At 40.5% G+C, this 24417-nt stretch overlaps 1 protein-coding gene across 1 annotated transcript in view; it reads left to right on the top strand.

Moving 5' to 3' along the window:
- The window catches only part of LOC128842783 (sodium/hydrogen exchanger 2-like), an 85664-nt gene extending 62367 nt beyond the window's left edge, over nucleotides 1-23297 (top strand). Inside the window, exons 8-14 of the mRNA XM_054038967.1 lie at nucleotides 1875-1945; nucleotides 5487-5651; nucleotides 6918-7029; nucleotides 8279-8413; nucleotides 13142-13208; nucleotides 21048-21180; nucleotides 22038-23297. Coding sequence (XP_053894942.1) covers nucleotides 1875-1945; nucleotides 5487-5651; nucleotides 6918-7029; nucleotides 8279-8413; nucleotides 13142-13208; nucleotides 21048-21180; nucleotides 22038-22062 — 708 coding nt within the window. The 3' untranslated portion in view covers nucleotides 22063-23297. The remainder of the gene's footprint in view (nucleotides 1-1874; nucleotides 1946-5486; nucleotides 5652-6917; nucleotides 7030-8278; nucleotides 8414-13141; nucleotides 13209-21047; nucleotides 21181-22037) is intronic.
- The last annotated feature ends 1120 nt before the right edge of the window (nucleotides 23298-24417 follow it).

Below are 24417 nucleotides of genomic sequence, written 5' to 3' on the forward strand. Positions count from 1 at the left end.
TCTCATAGAACTGGAAGGGAGCTTGAAAGGTCATTGAGTCAAGTCCAGCCCCCTGCCTTCACTAGCAGGACCAAGTACTGATTTTTGCCCCAGATCCCTAAGTGGCCCCCTCAAGGATTGAGCTCACAACCCTGGGTTTAGTAGGCCAATGCAAACCACTGAGCTATCCCTCTGATTCTCAAGCTTTTCTCAAAACATTGGGTGTATTCGTTACTCAAACTAAACTCAGCCTGGGAGACCAAGTATTGTCTCATTAGAATTTACTACCACTAGCAAAAGGGAAAAATGAAGCCCTATAAATGTAATAGGAGAGAAATGAGAAGGAAAACTTCTCTGGCAACAAATGTCATGGACTCCCCCTCCCAAATCACCTTTTAAAGGTCCTGGTTTGATGGGCAAAAAAAGTGTGCTTTTCAGTTGTGTTAGCTCAGTCAAGTTAGTTTAATGTGACAGGGTTTGTCTAGAATTACCAGGGGATTGAAGCATGGCGATTGATCCACGGGTGGTCGATTTAGCAGGTCTAGTGAAGACCTGCTAAATTGACCGCAGATCGCTCTCCCGTCGACTCTGGTACTCCACCTGAACGAGACGATATAAGGTAAGTCTACGGGAGAGTTTCTCCAGCTACGTCAGTGGTGGACAACCTGCGGGCCGCATGCGGCCCATCAGGGTAATCTGATTGCAGGCCGCGAGACATTTTGCTAATGTTGACCATCCGCAGGCATGGCCCCCTATAGCTCCCCGTGTCTGTGATTCACCATTCCTGGTCAATGGGAGCAGCGGTAAGCGGCGGTCTGCAGGGACATGCTGGCCACCGCTTCCCGCAGCTCTCATTGGCTGGGAACAGAGAACCTCAGCCATTGGGAGCTGCAGGGGGTGGTGCCTGCGGATGGTCAACATCAGCAAAATGTCTTGTGGTCCGCAATCAGATTACCCGATGGGCTGCATGCGGCCCACAGGCTGCAGGTTACCCACCATTGAGCTACGTTAGTCACGTAGCTGGAATTGCGTAACTTAGGTCAACTTAACCCCGTAGTGTAGACCTGCCCTGAGAAGCCCCAGTAAGGTGCAGTCTAACACATCTGAAGCCATGTTAGGTTGCTGTGTGTAACCTCAGGGGAAGTCAAAGAGTGGAGGAGGCTGGTTAAGCGAGCACTGTCACATGATTAACACCTACTTGCTGAAAGCTTAGTATATCTCTGTGTGCAAAAGGAGATTTCTCTAATTAGAGCTGGTTGAAACTGCACAGGAACATTTGTATGATGGGGGTAATGAACAGTGGCATAGCAGAGTCTGCTGAAGGTTGTACTGGTGACAACAGCTGGGGAGGCAATTTGGGAAATTCAGGAGACTTTTTAAGGTTGAAAATGTCCCTGTTCAGAATTTTTAACATAGAAATAAGCTGCTTGTGTTTAAGATGCAGTGTAGTCATTGATTTTATTTAGTAGCAGGGGGTATTTATTATTCCAGGAGAAGCTCCAGCCCTATGTAGTCAGCACCTATGCACCAAATATGTCTCATGAAAAACATTGCTCTCCAAACATTCAGTATGAGCTTCCAGTGTTTGTCAAGTCGCACTATGCAGGGCATGCAAGGCATTGGCCTACCTGCATGTTTAATAAAAAACAGATCCATGTCCCTCAGTGATTATTCTCTGCTTGTGCACACCTGAAAGAAAGAAGCCTCATTGCATTTTAGAACCAAGGATGATTGAATGGGGAGTTATGCAGACAGCTCCTGTTCTTGTTTACTGATTACTGAACCTAGCTGAAAATGTCCTTCATTTTGTCTGCTGGCTTTTGATGTTATCCAACATAGTTCATCATATATGCAATGATACACCGGTGTATAGCAAAATCCTCTCTTCTGTTTAGTTCTTGGATCATTTGCTGGCTGGCATAGAAGATATATCTGGACACTGGGGACAGTATTACTGGAAAGACAAGTAAGGATTTGCCAAAAATACAACTGTGTACATGTTTGAAAAAAAAGAGTCTGGTTTCTGTTTCCATACCGTTCCACTGGGGATAGCTGAGCTTCATTCATCTGTGTGTCATAAACCAGATGACAGCCACAAACAAAGAGGGACAGCTTTTCTTTTCTTTCCTTAAACTCAAAAGGTGGACTAGGTTGTCTGGACACCAAATCAGAACAGACTTCTCCATGTTCCTCTTTCTGTCCTCCCCGCATTTGGATGTCATACATGGTGGTACTTCACTGACAGAGGACTCCTTTCTTCTCTTCCCAAAACCTGTGTTTCATGGCCACTTTTTTGCAGTTGTATGGATTACTGTGGGGACACAGTATGTGGGGACTGTGGGGACACAGACTGTAGCTTATTTTTCATCCTTTTAAGAGTTTTAGTTTTGGTTTTAATGGAACATGCATTTCCTTTAAAAATAAAAACTAAAGGTAAAGACAGAAAAGATAGGATGTCCTATCCACATTTGGTGATCCAGTATTTGACATACTCAAGTGCAATATGAAAGAATTAACCATAGCAGAGTCACTACTATACTATTTTATCACCGCTAGTGATGTGATAAAATGTAAATATATGTATTTTAATGAGGAGGCACAAATACAGTGGTATTATTAGTAGGGCTGTCAAGCGATTAAAAAAAATTAATCTTGATTAATCGTGCATTTATAAAAATCAATGGCGATTCATTGCATGATTAATTGCGCTGTTAATAATAGAACACAATTTATTTAAATATTTTTGGATGTTTTCTACATTTTCAAATATATTGATTTCAGTTACAACACAGAATACAAAGTGTACAGCACTCACTTTATATTTATTTTTGATTACAAATATTTGCACTGTAAAAAACAAAAGAAATAGTATTTTTCAATTCACCTAATACAAGTACTGTAATGTAATCTCTTTATCATGAAAGTTGAACTTACAAATGTAGAATTATGTAAAAAAACCCAACTGCATTCAAAAATTACCCCCCCCCCCAAAATTTAGCGCCTACAAGTCCACTCAGTCCTACTTCATCCAATTGCTCAGACAAATGAGTTTGGTTACAATTTGCAGGAGATAATGCTGCCCGCTTCTTGTTTATAGTGTCACCTGAAAGTGAGAACAGGCATGTGCATGGCACTGTTGTAACTGGCGTTTCAAGGTATTTAAGTGCCAGATGCGCTAAAGATTCAGACGAACCCTTCATACTTCAACCACCATTCCAGAGGATGTGCATCCATGCTGACGATGGGTTCTGCAAGATAAGGATCCAAAGCAGAATGGACCGACACATGTTCATTTTCATCATCTGAGTGAGATGCCACCAGAAGAAAGTTGATTTGCTTTTTTGGTGGTTCAGGTTCTGTAGGTTCCGCATCGGAGTGTTGCTCTTTTAAGATTTGTGAAAGCATGCTCCACACCTCATCCCTCTCAGATTTTGGAAGGCACTTCAGATTCTTAAACCTTGGGTTGAATGCTGTAGCTATCTTTAGAAATCTCACATTTCTTTGCGTTTTGTCAAATCTGCTGTGAAAGCGTTCTTAAAATGAACATGTGCTGGGTCATCATCCGAGACTGCTTTAACATGAAATATATGGCAGATTGCAGGTAAAACAGAACTGGAGACATACAATTCTCCCCCCAGGGAGTTCAGTCACAAATTTAATTAATGCATTATTTTTTTAACAAGCATCATCAGCATGGAAGCATGTCCTCTGGAATGATGGCCGAAGCATGAAGGGGCATACAAATGTTTAGTATATCTGACACGTAAATACCTTGCAACACTGGCTACAAAAGTGCCATGCGAATACCTATTCTCACTTTCAGGTGACATTTTAAATAACAAGCAGGCAGCATTATCTCCCGTAAATGTAAACATACTTGTTTGTCTTAGTGATTGGCTGAACAAGAAGTAGGACTGAGTGGACTAGTAGGCTCTAAAGTTTTACATTGTTTTGGTTTTGAGTGCAGTTATGTAACAAAACATATTCTACATTTGTAAATTGCACTTTCACTATAAAGAGATTGCACTTCAGTACTTGTATTAGTTGAATTGAAAAATACTATTTTTTGTTTATCATTTTTACAGTGCAAATATTCAATCAAAAATAATAATATAAAGTGAGCACTGTATAGTCTGTATTCTGTGTTGTAATAGAAATCAATATATTTGAAAATATAGAAAAACATCCAAAAATATTGAATAAATTTCAATTGGTATTCTGTTGTTTAACAGTGCGATTAATCACGATTAATTATTTTGAGTTAATCACGTGAGTTAACTGCCATTAATCGACAGCCCTAATTATTAGCATTGTTTGTTATTTGTTATCACTTAGCTTTTATCACTTCATATTAGGAATCTGTACAGTTGCATTTGTTGAACCTGCAGCTGTTCTTTACATTTAAGGTTTAATTATATTTACTTCTCCTTCCTTTCGCTTGTCCAACTCTCCTCTTTCCTGCCAGTGCTTCTGCTGTAAGTCATCCTTGTGTTTAGATCAGTGAAGGATTGTGAATATGAAAATGTAGCTTTTCCTTGTTTTTCTTGTCAATAACATAAGATCAATGCTGGTTGGAACAGTGATTGAAGACTGTTGTGTTACATTGAGGTATTGAAAAATAATGGACCATCCACTGAGATTTTCATAACAAAATGCCAAATTTTCATTAAATATGAGGTAAATTGTATTTACATGTGAATTTCGTTTTTGTAAAGAAAAAGACCTTTAAAGTGCATTGGTAATAATCTACCATCTTTTACTATTTGCTCTACAAACATGCACACATGATTTCATGGTAAGAATTCTCGTATGTGTAATCTGACAGATACTTCTTTTGTTAAGAATGACTGTTTTTGGAATGACCACTAGATGGTGTTGAAAACACTGTCTACTAAGCAACTCAGGACTGGCTCCTTATGAGTGTAGCACCTAGGCTAAATTGCTAGCTAGAGAGAGATATATGGGGCCAAACAATGGCCAAACGTGAGTATCTGTACTGGTATGTGAAGTGAACTAGATCTCTTTCAATCACTGAGCTAGGAGCTGCTTTGAGACGGGATTCTGGAAGCTGCTGGTTTGATCCCAGGCACTTCTGTTCGATCTAATGTAATAAGCAAAGGTAATGTAGTTCATGATCATTTTGGCCCCTTGGAGGCATTTTATTGCATTACAAATTGCATTCTGAGACGCTCTAACTTGCTTCATGTGCCACATTATGGAATTAATATAGAACACAACCCTGTGTTCTTTGCATACCCACAAAGCAAGGTGGGTAGGACCGGCCTCTTGACCCACTAGTTGCTGGAAAGCAGATGTCTAAAGGAACAACAGCCAATCTGCCAGAACCAGTTCTGGGTCCTGGGGAGGAAAGAATGAGACAGTGCAATTTTGTTCAAACAAAGAGCATTATAGGTTCAGCACAGCAGTGTTTTATGTTTGTTTTCTTCAAGTCATGAGCATTACTGTATCAGTACAGCAGTGTTTGTTTGTTTTTTGTTCCTGAACAGACTGGAATATTTCAACAGCAAGTATCTTCAGAAGTTCTTACTCCGAGAGTATGACCAGCCAAAATCAAGTATTGTGCTGCTCTACGAAAAGCTAGAGAGGAAACATGCCATTGAGTTAGTAGAAGCAGGGCAGTTAATTCATGAGCCGTCCCATACATCTTTGCTGTAAGTGTTTTCCTAGCCTGGTGTAATGACACAAAGTACTTCAGAAAGGCTGATGGGAGGTTGATTCCCTGCTTGGGAATCCTGACTGCAGGCGCACTGTGACCCTGCATGTAACACAGACATTAGCATGTTTGTGGCATTAGGTAAAATATAAATGACTAAAAGAAATATTTTTTAAAATTGTTAAATTTTGTTGACGTTTTCTTGCTTAACCATTTGAACCAGGTTCAGTCAATCCATATTTGGTTTATCCATACTGTGTGACTGGGGCCTTGAAAGATTAGAGTGCTAGCCAATCCCCTGGCACGTAATGGTTGTACAGTAACTTTATATCAGACCCCTTTAAAATCCTAATTGAAATGGAAATTGTCGTATGATTTGGAGTAGCTGGGTCACCAGGTCTGATTTGTTGTTTGCTTGGGGTGTTAACACAGACAGTTAATCTCACTTACGGGTGTGGAGGAGGAAAGAGCTTTGCCATATCCTGGAGGCAGGGAATGGGACGTGGGCAAGGAACCCTCACACATATCAAATCTTAAAGCAGCATTGCCTGCAGCTCAACCTTTTGCAGCTGCAGCAGCTGCACAGTGACTAAGCAGCACAGCTTGTGAGCAGATGATAAGGGGGCCAGGTTGACCATATTTCCATGCAGATGCCTCTGCATCCATTAGACAAGGATTAACCTTCCCTTCCCAGTGGATACTCAGGATCTGTGAGGTTGGGAATCTGCACTCACACAGCCCACCCCTCTGGAGGGAACAGTGACTTGGAAACCTGGCAGAGTTCCCTGACCCCTTCGCCCCTCCTTGCTGGTTGCTCCGTGAGAAGAGCTGGTGTAGCCCAGACAGATGTAAAGAAAATGCTTTTGGTGAACAACCCCATTGCAGTGCCAGAGGAGCTAAGCTCTCGGTCTCTGCTCCTGGCAGCGGTATGTGTGTAACTCCCAGCAAGTCGTGTTGCGGTTGTACCTGAACAGTCAACACTTACACGCATTTGGTGGCAAACTTTAAAATCATTCAAAAATTATGGAGAAAATAATGGCAAGTTTGGGCAATTGTCAGAAATTAAAGTAACTAGACTCTGATCCCATCTCCCCCTGACATTTCTGCTCTTCCGTGGTTCTTGCTGTTCACAATCCAATCTCCTTGTATTAGTCTATCTACTCAGCAAACAAGCTGCTTATTGTAACTTCAGCTTCATTAAGTGCCTTTGCAATTGATCTCATGCACTACGCATTGATGAAGAACCCAGGTGTTTTCTTTGCAGTGACAGCCACAGGTCTGCCGTAATGGTCAAAGAATCGGACTCTCTGAATCCAGATGTGCTGGAAAATATACAGAAAATATTGGCAAGGAACCTATACAAAATAAGGAGAACAGTAAGGTTTTTCCACTCAAGCTACAGTACAGTAGTTACATGAATTGTAAAATATTATTAGTCTGATTCTCAGCTGCATGCACAGATATTGGGATTATTTAGATGTGCTACTAAAGGTCTCCCTCGATGGAGAGCAAATAGTTGGCTAAGTAAAGTGAAGACTAACACTCAACTTGTTGGCATTCCTCTGTTTGTCTGTCTGTAATGTGGTAACTTTAGCTCTGTCCATCCTCCCCATACAATTTTAAAATGTTGACACCCTGAAAGAGAGAGAGAGAATGATTGGGGGGAAGAGGGATTGTGTGTGCATGCAGAGCCCCTGGCAGGGGGTAGGAGACTGTGGTATGGGGGAAGGAGGGCATGGGGGACACATAGCCCTTGGCATATGGCAAAGGGGGCAATGGAGGAGCACACAGAGCTCCTGGCATAGGGGGAGGGGAAAATAGGGGGCCACACAGAACCCCTGGTTGGGGAGGGGGCAATGGAGGGAGAAGGTGGCGAGTTGGGGAGTCCCTGAAAGAGAAGGGGATGGGAGGGTGATACACATTGTTGGGGGAGAGGGAATTGCAGTGATGCAGGGAGCCCCGATGTGTGCAAAGAGCTTGGCCAATAGCAGCAGCAGATGTATGCCCCTATAGTAATAATTAAAGGAAAGATGTTTTAAAGCCATTCAACAGTTTTGCCATGAAACATTTACCATTGGAAGCATAGGAAATCCTGCTGTTTGCAGAACAATTGCACTATACTATACTATACTATACTATACTATACTATACTATACTATACTATACTATACTAAGCACTGTTTATATGGTGGTATGTGGAGCCTTATCTCTTAAATGCAACTAAAGCCTTTGCTTTCTTGGCTTAGGCATGAAATGCCAAATCATTAGGAATGTGGCTAATATGGGCATCCTGGCACAAAGCTACCACCTTTTGTCTTGCTGCTGTGCTGAGGAGAGGCAACAAGATAAGACTTTTGGGGAAACTCTTTAAAAAGTGGGCGCAAAAGAATCAAGGTCTGGTTATTGCTACCAGTCTGAAGCTGGAGTATGTCCATTGTAGCCAATGGAGATACTCGGGTCTACACCAGGGGAAGTGAGAGCAGAATTTGCCCATAAAAGTTGACACCCGGGAAATTTATTTTTGTGATGCTACATATGGGGCTGATCCAAAGCCCATTAAATGGAAAAACTCCCATTGACTTCAGTGGGAGCTGGATCTGTATGATTTATGATTTATGTGAGCAGGTGCCAGCATATAACAGGCATACGCTTCCTGGAGAGAGTGGGACAGAAGAGGAGGCAAAGGAGATCTTGATTCTCAGACACAGGAGCCTTCGAATCCATATGAACAGAAGTGACTCTGATCACTCTAGAAAGGAGGTATGGAGGGCTGGGAAATCTTTTCATTGTAAAGAGGCATGATGCATGATTCCTTTTCACACACTTGTCTATTCAGTGGTGAGGAGTCTCATACTAACACATGTTATCACCAAACTCCAGAAAGTTGTTATCTTAAAGAAAAGAGATTCTGGTACCTTTTAATAAAAGTGTCTATTAACCTTCATCTGAATATTAGTGAGTACAATACTGTTAGGGTTACCTGAAAAATTCTGATCCCTGGCAAATAAATGAGCAGTAGTCCATCATACCGCACAGATCAGCTCACAGTTATCAGATATTCTATCAGTGTTCGGGCAGTTATTTACTTAGCAGTTTTAATGAATTGACACTTGGCTTTTCTGTTATAAGGGCCTGTTTTTCATGCGGGGAGGAGTTCTGGTAGGGTTTCATAACAGGCGGAAACTTGGGGACACAAGTTGTCATCAACCCAGATGTATTGTAAATATTTTTCTTTTACAACTTTTTCAGAAAGACAGAGCCATTTTTGTAAGGCTTTTATATCACAACGTTGACATTATTTTTTAAACTAGTTACAGTTTTGAGACGTCTTCAAGAAATAAAAGCAAATCAAAAGAACTATAGTATACCTAATTCCTAAGAGGCCCACTTTAGAGCCAGATTTACTATTGGCATAATTTAATGACCCATCATATTCTGAATTAAAAAAGAAACTGACAAACTATTTCACTTTGACTATTAGTTCCTGTGCATGATTCAAACACCTGTGTCTACTTGATGGCATCCGTTACTTATATTGACTTCAAGCAAGCGAGCAAGATCAAGCCCACAATAGTTAGCTTCCAAATCCCCAATTCAGTGGTCCATATCTACTGAGCAAAGCGCTTTAGCATGTGCTCAGTGGGATTTAAGCACATGCTTAAATGCTTTGCAGAATTGCTGTCAAATGTCCAAGGGCAAACTGTGGCTCCTAATGTGTATGAACAGAGGAGAAAAGTATGGTATTTAAATGATTAATGTTTATTTAGCTAGTGATTTCCCTTATAACATAGGAAGCTCTAAACCACCATGAGCTTTATTCCCCTCAGATTTCTTTGTTGAAAATCCAGTCACTGAAGAGCTAATCAAGATATCAAGTAATCTAACAAATGCCTCTACTTCCAGTCCTTCATTCACAGAAAGGTGTTTCAGCTGTAGAAGCAAACAACTGAAAAGATTTAATTTGATCATTTACATGCTGATTGATACTTATAATTCAAAATAGACGACAACATGGCATGTTCTTGTAGAACATTTGGTATAATTAAATTTAAAAAGAGCTACGTTAAACTAATGGTAATGTTGTGAGCAAGATTACATATTTTAAGTAAGGACATTCAGGGATTAACCCTTTCACACCATCATAGACATCATTTGTTGTGCCTGTTAGATAGTGCAGTGCACATGATATTAAACTTGGGAAGATTTTTTCCCTAAATAATTCTATTGGGCCTTTAAGGTGACTGAACTCTGTTATGCCCTTTAGTAAAGGGAGCAAAAACCAGAACATTTGTGTTGTATCTGGTGAGTAACTTATGGGTAGAGTCAGCAAAATGACTTGTACTGTATTCAGGCTCACTTTGCAAACTTGTGAAGGAAGTAGGTACCCCACGATACAGTCAAGGCACTGATCCTGCAATGGGATTTGTGCAGATAGAGTTCATTACTGGACAGGGGACATAGTTAGCACACTTCAGTGTAGCCTGTAGCACTGCAACACGTATCTTTACATTATGTTAATTGTAATATGAAACTGTCTGAAAGTTAACTGGTATTTAACAAAGTTAAAGTTAACAAAATGTTAATTTTATGCTTAAAGTGACTGCCATGTCACCATGTTTTGGTGCTACAAATATAAATACTTAGGCCCTGATCCTAGAAACACACATATGAGTAACTTTACACACTAGAGAAATCCTTTGCAGTCAGTGGGACTACTCATCTAGGTGTTTGCACAATCAGGACCTTTTCTTGGTAATTTTCTGATGTCATTTTTATAGCAAACAGAAATGAAAGAAATGTGATTAATGTCTGAAAATTCTAGGAAGATGTCTCGTATGTGTTCTCAAAGAGTCTCAGTGTAGTAACTCAGAAGGATATGGAGTGACAAATTATAGCATTTGATTGCATACAAATGCACATTTTTTGTTGGATTAAATTAAAAATGCATTGATAAAAATAGATTAAAAAAGCCAAATATTTTCATATTATGTCATTTAGGCTTTTTTACCCAAGTTGATACACACAGTCCATATTCCTGAAGAAAGGATTAATTATTGAAAACCCTGTAGAACTCTAACTAGGAACTTTTGAGCACTAAAGTGTAATTAAGGGTCACATACTCTGCTTTATGTGGATTCCAGGGAAGAATTTAACCCTCAGGATTTTATTTGAGACAGATATAGACCATTATACCAGAGAAAAGTATGTGCTCTTGTTCCATGCAGTATTCTATTCTGCATTTTACCACAAGATGGAACTATTACAATTATACTCACCGACCAAACCTGAAATAAAAGAAACCTGAAACAAACTTGCTTTGTATATACCCTCTGACTGATAGCAAGAATCTGAAGAATTAAGAGGGAAGTAGGAGCAAGGTACAAGGGATCACACTAACACATCCAGTGCTGGTGGAATTTGCATGTCGTCTTCCATTCACAGTCTAGTAGAAAAATATTGCCTGATGTAGCAGAGGAATCCAACTAGGGAAAATTTATTTTGAATCATATCTCAACTCTTTTAACAACTTAGGGGCTTGATTCTTCAACCACTTAGCACCTTTTTTCAGGAAAAAATAAAAGGCAGATGCATTTAAAAGTTATTATTCATTAGAGCTGGATAAAAAACAGGTGACTGATTTAATGAAAATTTTCAAAGGTGTCTATTTCACAGGGTTCGAAATTGACCCAGTTTCTGTTTTTTTTTCTGATTTTTTAAAAAAAAATATTCTTATGACAATAGTATTTAAAATCATTTTCAAAAATTTTCATTTACCAAAAGCCCAGTTTTCAATAGCAAAATGTGGATTTCAGTGAACAAAAATGTCTGTAGAGATTTCATTAAAAATTTTTGGAAACTTTTTGGTTAAAATATCATGGAAATTTTCATGTAAAATGTCAGTAATGTTGACATGTTTTTTGTAAAGGCCATTTTCCCCCTTGCAAAACACTGTTCATGCAAAAAGTTTTTACCAGCTTTGTTTTTTAATTCGAGTAGTTCTACAGTAACAGCTAATGAGCCAGGCCCCATTGTGCTGGTCACTCTACTTATACTGCACACATATATATAAGAGTCCCTGCCCTGGAGAGCTTACAGTCTAAATAGGCCAGTCAGATGAAGAAAGGAAATGTAACTACCCCATTTTCACAGGTGAGCAACGGAGGCACAGAGAGATTAACTGATTTACCCGAGGTTACAAAGGACATCTGTGGCAGAGCTAAGAATTTAACCCAGATTTCTTGAGGGCTAGTTCAGAGGCTTAACCCCAAGACCATCCTTCTTCTCAAAAAAGTTCAATTTCAGGTCTTAGTTTCCCTCTCTCTCAGGGGACAGAATCATTGAAGAGGGCTGACCATTCAGGGATAAGGTTTCCTATTACAGTTTGCTGTAGATATTTATCACAATGCACGCTCTATATTACTGTGCATGTTTTGGGCTTCTTTGTACTACACATCTGGGATATGATCCAACCCAAAATCTCATAGGTGTTGTGGTTTCAGAGCCTTAGTACAACACCTAATTATTATTCAGCACCCAGAAAACACTTGCACCTGTAGCCCTGGAAATTTGCACTCACTCTTCCCTCTGTTCTTTTGCCAACACACATATAGTCCCCTCTCTCCTTTAAATGGCTTATTTGGAGCTGCCTGTAAGGCATGGCCATAAATTACATATTGCCTTTAGTAATTGTGTCAGAGGGACTGTATGGAGCATGCTCTGAGAGTCCTTGGATGCCCTTGGGGATGGCTTTCCAGGGAGCTAGGCCACTGCTGTTCAACCCTGGAAGCCATTGTTACTAAAATAGTCAACAAAACTGCAAATAATGGATTGAGGGCATCAGGTCCCCTGGTTAAAGGGAAAAAAGAAAGGAAACAAAACAGAAAACTGGTCTGGGAGGTGGCCAGAAGTGATTTGGCAGCATGGGTTTCTGGACCTACAAGCCAAATCATAGCTGCATAAAGGACTTATTTCCTGTTAAAACAATACCAAAGAATTCTAGCTGCATTGTGCTAATAGAAATTCCTGAGGAGTGCAGATTAGTGCTGAAGCAAAAGGGGAGAGCACTCATTAGCATGAGCTCGCTACCTAGCAAGCTTTCCACTGGCTACTTGGCATAAAGCCAGGGAATAAATGTATGTGGCCTTGCCAAGTTTCTGTTCATTCACTTGGCTGGGTCCTCATCGCTCCAGATCTGCTGCTTTCAGATCGTATCTGCTAAATCGCTCCCTGAGAGTTCAGACCACTTTCATCAACATGAAACAAATAAGTGTTGGTAAACATTTCTTCCCAGAAATCTATGCTGGGTATTTAATCTATTTTTAGAAGCGTTTATTTTTGTTTTTCTTGTATTCTCTTGGCAAAATTAAAACAAATAGAAACAGAGTGCATGGGGATCGTGAATGGCTTGTGTATGAAATATGAGTGTCATTTATAGACTTACAGGCTATTGCCATAAAAGTCCTAACCTACTTTCTTTCATAATCACAGAAGGATGACTCCTATTCTGCACATCATGGATCTGACACAAAGCCTAAACTGCACCGGTCCTTAACTGGTAAGTGGGAAATCATATGACTGACCATGCTGATGTTTTCCCCTATGGTATATTCAAGAAGAATAAATTGTGTTACATCAACGATTCATTAGTTGGGTTGTTGGGAGCATTGGGGGCAACATTTTCATTTTTGTGCACTCTCTTTTCCCTGAGGAACTGATTGCACTTAATAAAGTGGGTGGGCAGCTATTTTACACAAACATAGTCAGTTATTAGTGCATTGAAATGAGGCTGTCAGTCAATCGCCTACCCAATTTGTATGTGCCAATCTGGGTTTTTCACAGGTAAATTAGGAACATGCCCACTCTTTTGGTCACAGTCTGAAGCATACACAAACAGAAATGAGGGCTGTATATATAGTAAATATGTATAGTAAAATAGTCCTACTGTGTAGAGATTGGAAAATAAAATATGCAGCCTTAGAATGTGCACTACCAGCTAAAATACACCGACACCAGATATCTAGCTTTCCACTGTCTCTGAATTATAGGAGAGGGGTTTGAGGATAAAGATGGGGCAACACTGCTTCTGATGTCCACAGCTAGGGCGGATATGAAAGGGTGGGACATCACGTATTCACTCACAGCTAAGTGTTCAGGTAGTACCTACTGCTGTTTGTATTGTCTCCTCCATTGTGGGGCAAAAGTCGACAGGCAAGGAGTGAGAATGTGACCTGGCCCGAGTGAAGAACAGTAGGTGAACAAAAGCCTCTTCTGCGAATCTGTAGGAGAATAACATGAAGACTTGGATTTGGAAAGTTACTGGGAACCCAAGTTTTGAATGTGGGCATCAAAATGAGATTCCCAGTCCTTGTGCAGGGATTCTCAGATCAGTACCTAGGCACTTAAATGTCAATGAATGAACATGCTAAGTAAGACAGAAGATGTGTCCTTCTGTGACATTTAACCAGTGATATGAGGGATGCTGAAGTCACCCATTATTATCATTTTATTCAATTTTCTTGCCTTTTTATCTTCCTCAGCATTGTGTACTCAATGTCCTTTTCATAACCAGAGGATGGTAGGATATCACCTCGCTAGTATGCTTGTATTCTGTTACACAGCTTTCCCCCTCATTCATTACTTATGGGTCAATACCCTCATCTATGGATGTCGGAGACAGTCCAGGGCTATCGTTGGAGGCTCCAGGATTAAGCTCTGCCCTCAAGCCCAGGCCACCAGGTTTTCTGCCTCTGGTGGTAGAACCAATTGCTGGCTCAGTTTCTCCCAAACATTTTGTTTTAAAACCTCTATTTGTAATTGTTTTTGTGCAGTTATGACTTATAATCTTCTTCCTCCTCCTCTTCCTCCCCTCATGGATCAGGTAAAGAGCAGCATGGTGGCGTCTTGGATTTACTGCTGCAGCACCTTCCTGTCTGAATTCTCTGCCCCAACTCAGGCATGGAAGAGTTGTCCTGCAAACAGCTGTCTTAAGTCTACATGGTGTCCCAATGATGCCTCCTTTCAGAGCCTCATAAGATCCAGATGAGGATGTCTGATTTAACCAAATATTAAATTGAAATGTTTATATAAAAACAAAGAAATTCTATAAATGTGGGGAGCCTAAGGTTGGTGCAGCCATGGTCCCCTCTCCCCCAATGAAAGACACAGTCAGACCTTCAGAAGGCGATTTCCTTTCAAAATACCCCATAGACCAGTGGTGGGCAATCTACGGCTCGCGGGCCTCATGCGGCCCATCAGGATAATCTGATTGCAGGCCGCGAAACGTTTTGCTGATGTTGATGGTCCACAGGCACTGCCCCCTGCAGCTCCCAGTGGCCACAGTTCTGTCTTCCCGGCCAGTGGGAGCTGCAGGAAGCGGCGGCCAGCACATCCCTGCCATACACCATAAGAATGATGACACACTGCACAGCAATTTCAAAGCCTCAGCTCTAGAAGCTATTCAGGACAAAGTTTTTCATATATAGATATATATATATATATAGTAAGGAAAGCCTCCTTCATGGTAAACAAACTGCTCCTCATCTCGGGGTATGATCCTTACTTGGAGTGAGATGTCTCAGGTGCTGCCTTGGTCAAAACAATGACGTGATTTGTGATGAGCAATGGATTCTAAGCTGGTGGCTACAAGGAAGCCATGTTACATGCATGAATAGCCATTGATCATTCTAAACAGGTATCTTGTGCCTCCAAACTTACAGGTGTGGAGCTATAGGAGGAAACATTAGAGAGTTTAGTAGCTGAGATTGCAGAGAGGCCTCAACCCTCATTATCAAAGCTAGCATAGCAATCCATTGGTAGCTGCCAACACCCTGGGTACTACCGAAGGTACTGTCACCTGGTAGAGAGGAAAAATCTGGAGCAGAAGCTTCCAAGGAAACCTAGATGAAATTTCCTCCAATCCTCAGCATTTCAAAGACAAATGGAGTATTTGTGTAAGAGAGCTCACAATTCCTGTACAAGACTCTTCCTTCTGATCTGACCTCTGCAATATCAGTGGCTGTTAGCAGTCACAGCAAGGCACAGGTCACACACCACACACCTACACCATGCAAAGACAACATGTGGATAAGTACCCTGCCCAGAGAAACAAACTTATTCATAACTGGACAGTTGCTGGAAAGGATTCATAGCCACCAGCTCGTCAAAATCAAGAAAAACTTTTTATATCAATGCAGAGAATAGCTCACCCAGAGGTCAAAACAGACTTGGTTCTGGCCATAATTTGACCATAATGGTAAAGATTTGCAGAGATCCATCACTGCATAAGTAATTTCCTGAGGGGTCATCAGTAGCCAATTATCTCCAATGACTAGGATTGCTGGTGCATCTCAAGGAGGTTTCTCAAAATACACCTGCAGAAATTCCTTCTGAGGACACAGAAATATGCAATTGATGCAATCCAAATTTAGGTGCCATTCTCAGGTTGCCTCTGAATTCCACTTTATGGTCAGGTAAGTACAAACAACATGCTGAAAGTGAGCCCAATGTTCACTCTAGATCGTTGTGTATTCACTTTGGAAACTAGCATACTTGGAAGACAAATGTTCAAAATCTCATGGTACACATCATTTTAATTGATTTTGATACCTCTACCAGGGTGTGTCTTAAAGGGAAAAAAAAAGCAAACTCCACAAACATGGCCATATGGGATTGGAGAAGTGGTCCTTCAAGTTTGAAATCTTTTCGATGACAGTAACCAGTGCCAGCTGCATCAGTAGAATATGCAAGAACTATGAAGTAGGCAATTAAGATACTTGCAGAGGAAGTCTCCTCCTGCCTCCCAGTAGAGGTTGTCTTATGATTCAGGCATGAATGTTTATATCCCTTCTAAAACCAGGGAGTAACCAGAGGTCAAAGCTTCTCCATGGCAATAGAAATAATGTCCTGGGCTGAAAAGAATCTCCTGCCTTTCAGGACAGTTCTCATAAAGGATGCAGAAAAATGGAAAGGGGAGAGTTTAAGTTCTCCTTCTTGTCCTCCACTAGCCTAGAAGGCATTTTGTACCTGCAGAAAATACAAGACTTCCTGAAGCAGGAACTCCTTCACTCAAACTGTGAACACTTAACAACCTGGACATCGGAAGAGAAGTGTAGTTCAGCATGGATTCTCCATTAAGCTCTGATATAGTGAGGTACCCAAACAAAACTCAATCAGGATATTTCATTCATTGATCTGGTCAAATTTACATTTCTGGTGTGAGGGGAAACAGAAAGCTCTTTGGTGGCACGGATTGCATTTTGTTTATGCAGTACCCAGCCCAATGGGACCTTGACCTGTAGGTGCTATTGTAAAACAAATGTAATAATAATCCAAAAGTTCTGGTGATCTCATTCACATTAGAGTTTCTCCAGGAGGCTTGGTTGGAGTCCTGCATCTATGCACCTTATAAATGTGAGTACTAGCCACAGTGACATTTTGAAGACAGGCACATTGGATTCTCTATTTGAGTATCAAATGCCAGGTTTAATCAGAGTGACAGATTAGACAAGCCTGTGGCTGGCATTTCTCATCGCCATTACCTCCAAAAGGCAAGTTTTGGAATTAGTTCCTGGGTCATTACAAGAAGCACTCTGTCTTTGTCATGAGGAAAAAATTATTCTTATAGCTTCAGAAACTTTTCTGTTGTTCAAGGTAAGTTCTCCCATAATATGGTTCTAACCCTTGGAAGGTTGTGCCATAAATGGGAATTCCTAGAGCTCTGAAGATATATCATATCATACATACCCCAATTGTACTCTGTTCATTTCATGCAATCCAAAATGCCAGAGCCTTAGAGCCTCAAAGTTGCTGCAGGCACGATGTAAAAATCCTACACCAGTTGGCATGTTAGGCACCTGGGAAATTATTCACTGCAGTCCGTAGAGTCACTGCAGGGAATGTGTATGATCCTCATCTAAGGAAGATTTGCAAAGTAAGTTTTTGTTTCTCTGCAGGGGCATCCTTTGGTAAGAAGGTGCTACTGGGTTGGTTCCCACATAATTCCTTAGTTTATAAAACTCTTGCTTTATATGGGGGAAAACTTTTATTCCTACCTATTATTTTGCTATAATAATTTATCTCTGCTTATCCTTTCCCCGCCACCCCACTGTGACTCAGTGCTCGCTACTCCCCATTAGTAATGAATGAGGAGAGAAGCTGTGCAACAGAATGAGAAATTTCTTATCTGATAATTTTCTTTGTTAGCAGCTTCTCTCCAAATTCAACCTATACAGACCAGTACAGACATGGACATTTTTCTCTAAAGGGAGACTTAGACTTATATTGTCTTAAGGTTAGTTTCATACCTTATATTGATTTGTCTTAGTGCTAATAATTGGTTGCTGCAGTGTTCCTATAGCCGTGGAAAGACTCTTCTAGTGGCCAGAGCTTAGTCCTGGACTCTCCAGCAACATTAGATCACCTCCAGATTCCATAGGTGGGGGCATTAACCCATTAATAATGAACTCAGAGACACTGCTAACAGAAAGAAAGAAAATATTCAGGTAAGAAACCTGTCATTCTTATGAACTTGGACTTGTCTGCATGTAGATTCACTTGCAGCATGTTGTCTGTGTGGTCCTCTCCACCAGGAATACTATGAAATTGGGTTCTATGAAATATTTTAAAAGCAGTCCTATTCCCCTACCTCTGTGACTTATTGTGTCACCTCTATGACCTAATCTGCCATCTGTACAACGTTAATAATGCATTTATAATGAGTACAGGAAATGCCCAGGCTCAAAGATAGCCTTATCAGTGTCACCCAAGTTAATTGATCCGTTACCCTGAAAAAACCCCTCAATATGATAACTAAATTACAGCTCCATTGGGAACACTTTTACTAACACAAAAACTGGAGGTAACACTTCCTGGCAATGGCACAGCTAACTGTGTCATTACTGCAGCTTTCTCCCTTCACAAGAATTTAAAAGAAAAATCCTTATTAGTTATAGTCTTGAATCAGGAAACCATCCCTATTTATAGGGTGACCAGACAGCAAGTGTGAAAAATCAGGACAGGGCATGGAGGGGTAATAGGCACCTATATAAGACAAAGCCCCAAATATTGGGACTGTCCCTATAAAATCGGGACATCTGGTCACCCTACCTATTCAGCAAAGCACTCATACTTGTGTTTGATTTTAATCACATGCTTAAGTCCTATTGAAATCAGTGGGACTTAAATATATGCTTAAAGTTAAGCAGCTACTTAAGTGCTTTCGTGTATTGTTGTTTAATTTTGCTAAGTGCCAACAAGGTGCTCTTTACAAGTTACCAATACCAAGACAGTCTGTGGCCTGATGGGCTAGTTTAGAATGCAAACATAGAAAGACCAGAGGCACCTGGCTTTGTGTGTTCTCACAATCACACCTGTAGCCCTCAGGGAGCTGAAACCTTATTTTTCTCACTTTTTGAATGTTTTAATGTTAATGAAGAATCAAAGAAATCTACATTGCTATATAAAGAAGCTCAGGTTCATTCTATCTGGAGGAAATATAAAATAAATCCTTAAGGATGCAGAGAACAGTATCCTTTCATGCTTTGAACCACAATGTAATGTTCAGTTCCTAGGCCTACTACAGATACTTTGTGTGAGATATTGAACACTATGAGTTTTCACAGTGCTTAGCACAAAAGTATTTAGCACGAATGTTTCTGTATAATTCTGTGGAAAATTTTGTGTTTATTGACCGCTTGCTTCTTCCAGCACAATGAGTGTGTTTCTGTGGGGAGGGGACGGGTCTAGTTTTAGTATACAGAGTATTTCTTGTACAAAATATCTACTGTAAGAATATAAGCAAAATAAGGATATTTCCTTATACTCTTTGCTTCTTTCCTTATCCTACTGTTTTTCTCCCCCTTAATTTAAAATTTTGAAGCAACTTAGTTTACTAAAACAAGCTGATGGTATGGTAGTCATCCACCTTGTAACCAGATGTATTAGCACTGTGTTCTGGAATGCTGCAAGAGGGGCTGAAAGGAATGCAGTCAGTTGTGTGACATTTGTGAGTCCATAATGTATTCATCAAAATGTGCACTCATTATATCCTGTAGGCATTTTAACTTGTAGTTTATTTTAGTTATCCAAGCAGCATTGTTATTACCCAGAAAAAACGTGGCTGTGGTCTAGTGATCAGAGCAGAGCGGTCGGAGCTAGAATTCCTAGGTTCTGTTCCCATCTCTGTCATTGAGTCAAGTATATGCACAGTAGATCTAGGTCAGGTTCTCAGGACAAATTTTTTGGTGGCCTCAGAATGCAGCCACCAACTCTTGCTGGTGGCCACTTTCACACTTTTTCCTAAAATACTTAATTAACTTTAGGAAAAAAGAAATAAATATGCACATATACACATTCAAATCATTGTAATTTATTTATTGCTAGCTAGTAAGTCTGCTGTGAAAAGCGTTATTAACAAACATACAAGTATCACGTTTCACAGCAGCCTTACTCAGCCCTGGCAAGCCTATGGACAAATTAAGCCCTGGATGGGGATTAAGGGGAGGCAGTGGGGAACTGGAGCCTGAAGCCTCATGGTCAGAGCCCGAAGTCCTCCGGTCGGGGGATGGAGCCTGGGGATAGAGCCCAAAGTTGTGCAGCTGGAGCCTGCCACGCCGCCACCCCAGGACTGAAGCCCAAAGCCTGAGCTCCACTGCCCCTGGGACGTTGGAGAACTCACTGGCTGCCTGCTTCTCTGGTGCTGTACCCCAGGTGTCTCCAGAAGGGGACAGGGTCCGACCCCTGCTGGTGGACCCAGCAACCAACACCAAAGTGGTGCATCCAGGAGCAGCAGAGAGGGGCCACTACTTTGACCCTCTCCCCTCCCGTCACAGCCCAGGAGACTGTGGCTCCAAGAAAAGCTGCATGCAGCCACGGTGACTGTATTTGAGAAATGCTGTCATGCAATTGCTGACAGACCTGGAAGAGAATGTAATCCATCCAATCCATTAGTTGTGCATCTAAGTGCCCATATTAACATGGCTTGTTTTGGAGGTACCCAAAATAAAGTTTTCTTCTGCCATAAGATTTGTAGAGAACATCTGTTTCTTTAAAATGTTATTAAAAATTGCTCATTGGCATGAATGACGGGTCTTACAACACTCTGACTAAGTATTCAGTGGTTACCAGTGGGGACTGACAAAAGAATTACAGTATTTGATTCCGGTTAAATAACATATTTCAAAATTCATAGCAGCTTTAAGGTTGTATTTTTCCTTCTATCAAAACAGTGCTGCTTGCCTGCTAATTGTTTTTGTAACTAAAAGATAATCATTGTAACTGGATAGTTCAGCCCAGCGTACAGGTAATAATTTAATCTAGCTTTAAATATTTCCTCATTACCATTGACTGACAAATGGAAAAAATTCTCAACAGAGTCTGTGTTTTCCTCCTCTCATAGTAGGGGATGCAGAAAAAGTACCAGGTACGAAATGCAACCGATCAAAGTCTATGACCTTCAGCTCACCTCTACAGCCTGGCAGCACTGAATTGGTTAATGAAGAAGAAACAGGAAAAGGGTCACATGCAGAAATGTAAGAGTACATGCTTCTGGCCTGGATCTGACTCTGTTCCCTGGCTGTGTAGAAGAAAATCTGTTCACCTTAGTTTAGAAAGGAGTCAGCAATGTGATGCTGTTGTAAATAAGACTATGTGTATAGTGGGCTGTAATAATAGGTATATTACATATAGAGGAAGCAACCTGCTCTGTGTTAGTTGGATCTCTGTTAGAACACTGATTTCAGTGCTGGACACCACATTTTTAAAGGGACATAAAGAAACTGCAGAGAATTCAGAGGAGAGCAGCAGCAACGAATGATAGAAGTCAGAGGGAAGCTTAAGAGAAATTAGCATGTTTAGTCTGAAAAAGGCAGAGGGAAAAATGCTGTAACTGCAAGTACAAAAATGGATATTTAAAAAAAGAATAGGGATCAATTATTCTCTGGAATCAGTGGGGACACAATGAGCAGCAGGGAAGATTTAGATAAAATGTTAAGAAAAACGTTATAGGGAGAGTTTCATTAGGCAGTGGAACAAGCTGGCAAGGGAGGCAGTGGAATCACTAATAGTGGTGAGATGTGGGATTGCACTTCTCACTCATCGGTAATGAGTGGTTCCGGAATAAGGAAATTAGTCCTGGAACATTTGAACACTAGCTGTGTCCTGAAGGTCAGGTGCCATGTCTTACTGGACTGGCATGTTTCACAAACACAAAACTATTAAGGGGAATCTAACACAACAGGGTTGAAATTGAACAAAGTTATTCTTACTGTTTTTCTAATGTATTTGGGGCAGGGAGTGAGGGGACTTTACTGTATCAAATGTAATATTTCCTGCAGAAAACCCTGGTTATATTTACTTCTGATATTTTTTAATACAAAATTTGTTGCAGAGAAATATACACAAAGGAGAGATAGAGAGCGAAAGAAGTTTGCTGGACTGAGGTTCTCTTGCCAACAGCCACTGCACGTCTGCTGAGAACAGGCTCAAAAACCTGCTCAAGGAGAAATGAGAACTAACCCAAGTGTTTGTCCATGCCATGAAGCAAACCTGGAGTATTCCCCTGAGAGAAGTCTCCCTCCTCTACCTTTTTGGTCATGGTAACTGCATGTTAACAGTCTCGGGGTTCCCAGCAATGATTCATAGCACCTGGGAAGCTCCAAATCCTGCATAAGTAACAGGAGAATACCAGCACACAATCACTTACATAGACAGAGCTAGGCTAGCACTGTTTCTGCTGGAGGAAAGGTGGCAAAGCCTCCCTCAGAAGATTTCCGCTCCTGCTGCTGCTATTGGGGCCTAGGGGCAAAGAAATCCTGAGTGAGGAAGCTCTTCTCAAAAAATTTTTGGAAGAGAGAAGTCCTCAGAGGCTCTGCTAAAAAGTGCTTCTGTCAGGGAAGGGGGATATCCTCCTCATAGCACAGGCAGAGGAAAAGGGAGAGTTTAAGGGGCAGGGTGTGAAGATAGAGGAAGTGGGAAACCTCGATACTTTGGGCAATGCTTAGAAACTCCAGATATGCATCCAAACCTTGGCGTTTTGCTTTGCCAAATCAAAACAAATCTCCAAATATGTTAGGTTCACTCATCACTAACATCAATCCTTTTCCTTCTCTGCCTATTAATCTGCATAATAGAAGGTATGGGGAGTTTAACAGAACACAAATAAATAAATAGATCCTTTATGAAAAAAATATAAAGAATGTACCAAAGACCTCAGTCCTCTTTTACATGGCATAATTGGACTTTCACAGTCTTTATCCTCCACGTACAGTAATATTCCACTGGGAAACACTGTACCACCAAACCAGATGCATAATTCATTTTTTAGTTAATCACACCTTACTGATTATAATTATTTTTCAAAGATTTGGGGCCTGTTTCTCATTACACTAAGGCCCGTTCACAGTGATCTGGCAGTGAAAAAGGCTTGAAAGCAGACATAAATAGACTTAATTTACTTCCTTTTCAAGGCCCCTTTTTTTTACACTGCCTGATTTGTATAAAATGGCCTTAATGCAAATAAAAATCTGATACTTTAGCTTTAATTTAATCAGGATCTGCTCTATATTTTATTTTATATATATGGTGTGTGTATATATAGCTGCAGTATGCAGTTATAGGAGAAAAAGAGGGGGTTAGTGGGTTACAGATTGTTGTATGCAGTTTTAATGGACCACTCTACCTTGAATGGTCCCTTATAATATGTGCTAACTACTTATGCTAAACAAACCGTTCCACCTTGCATTCTGTTGTGATGCCCTGAAGAAGATCTTTGTGTGGCTCAAAAGCTTGTCTCTCTCACCAACAGAAGTTGGTCCAGTAAAAGATATTACCTCACCCCCCTTGTTTCTCTAATACCTGGGACTGACATGGCTACAACTACACTGCTCTGTTTATTGACACTAGTAATCATATACATGTGCATGTGAGTTGAGAAGAATCAGAAAGCTAACATTTTGAAGGAGGCATATTCATTTACAGCTGATATCTCTGTTTTGATTCATTAGTGATTGAATTTTAATAAATAGTGAGTTCCGCCTTATTATTTACCTATAGTTTAATTTTTACATTGTTTAAATTACTATTTATGTTTTACATGGTATGTATAATTATATAAAGATTTACCAAGGTGGACGTTTTCAGGTTCTTTATCTGGAGAGCAGAAATGCAGAGAGTTCGGTGTTTGAGCCAAAAAACGTTGGAACCGAAGAATGGAAACTTTTGGAACCCCTTGGCTAATTGATTGGTATCTGTAGTGGTGACCGTATCATCTTTATGTCTTGTGAGGTACCTAGCACATTTTTGGGTACTGGATAAAAAAATAAAGAATGATTTTTTTCTTTTAAATTATGATTTCCATGTCTTGTCAAATAAATTATCTGTCGTAGTATTATTGGACAAGAAGCCTATTCAATGGGGTGATTTTTCACCAGTTTTGGATTTCTTTGCAAAGATGCAATATATGGTTAATAGAACTAATTGGGAATGTTCTGTCAGAATGATTTTCTGACAGAAAATTCAATTTTTGCAAAATTGAAATTTTCTATGGAAGACAATCAATTTTGCCCCCAAAATTTCATTTGCCATCAGGAATATCTAAATAAAATATTTTGTTTTGGGTTGGTTAAGAACATCAGAATGGCCTCACTGATTGAGACCAATGGTCTGTCTAGCCCAATAGCTTGTCTTCCAACAGTACCCAGTACCAGATGTTTCAGAGGGTGTGAATCTAAGCGCTCCTGTATTCACACCTACACACTTCTGTATTGATG

The sequence above is a fragment of the Malaclemys terrapin genome, chromosome 9, assembly GCF_027887155.1.
Source record: "Malaclemys terrapin pileata isolate rMalTer1 chromosome 9, rMalTer1.hap1, whole genome shotgun sequence".
Taxonomy (NCBI): Eukaryota; Metazoa; Chordata; order Testudines; family Emydidae; genus Malaclemys; species Malaclemys terrapin.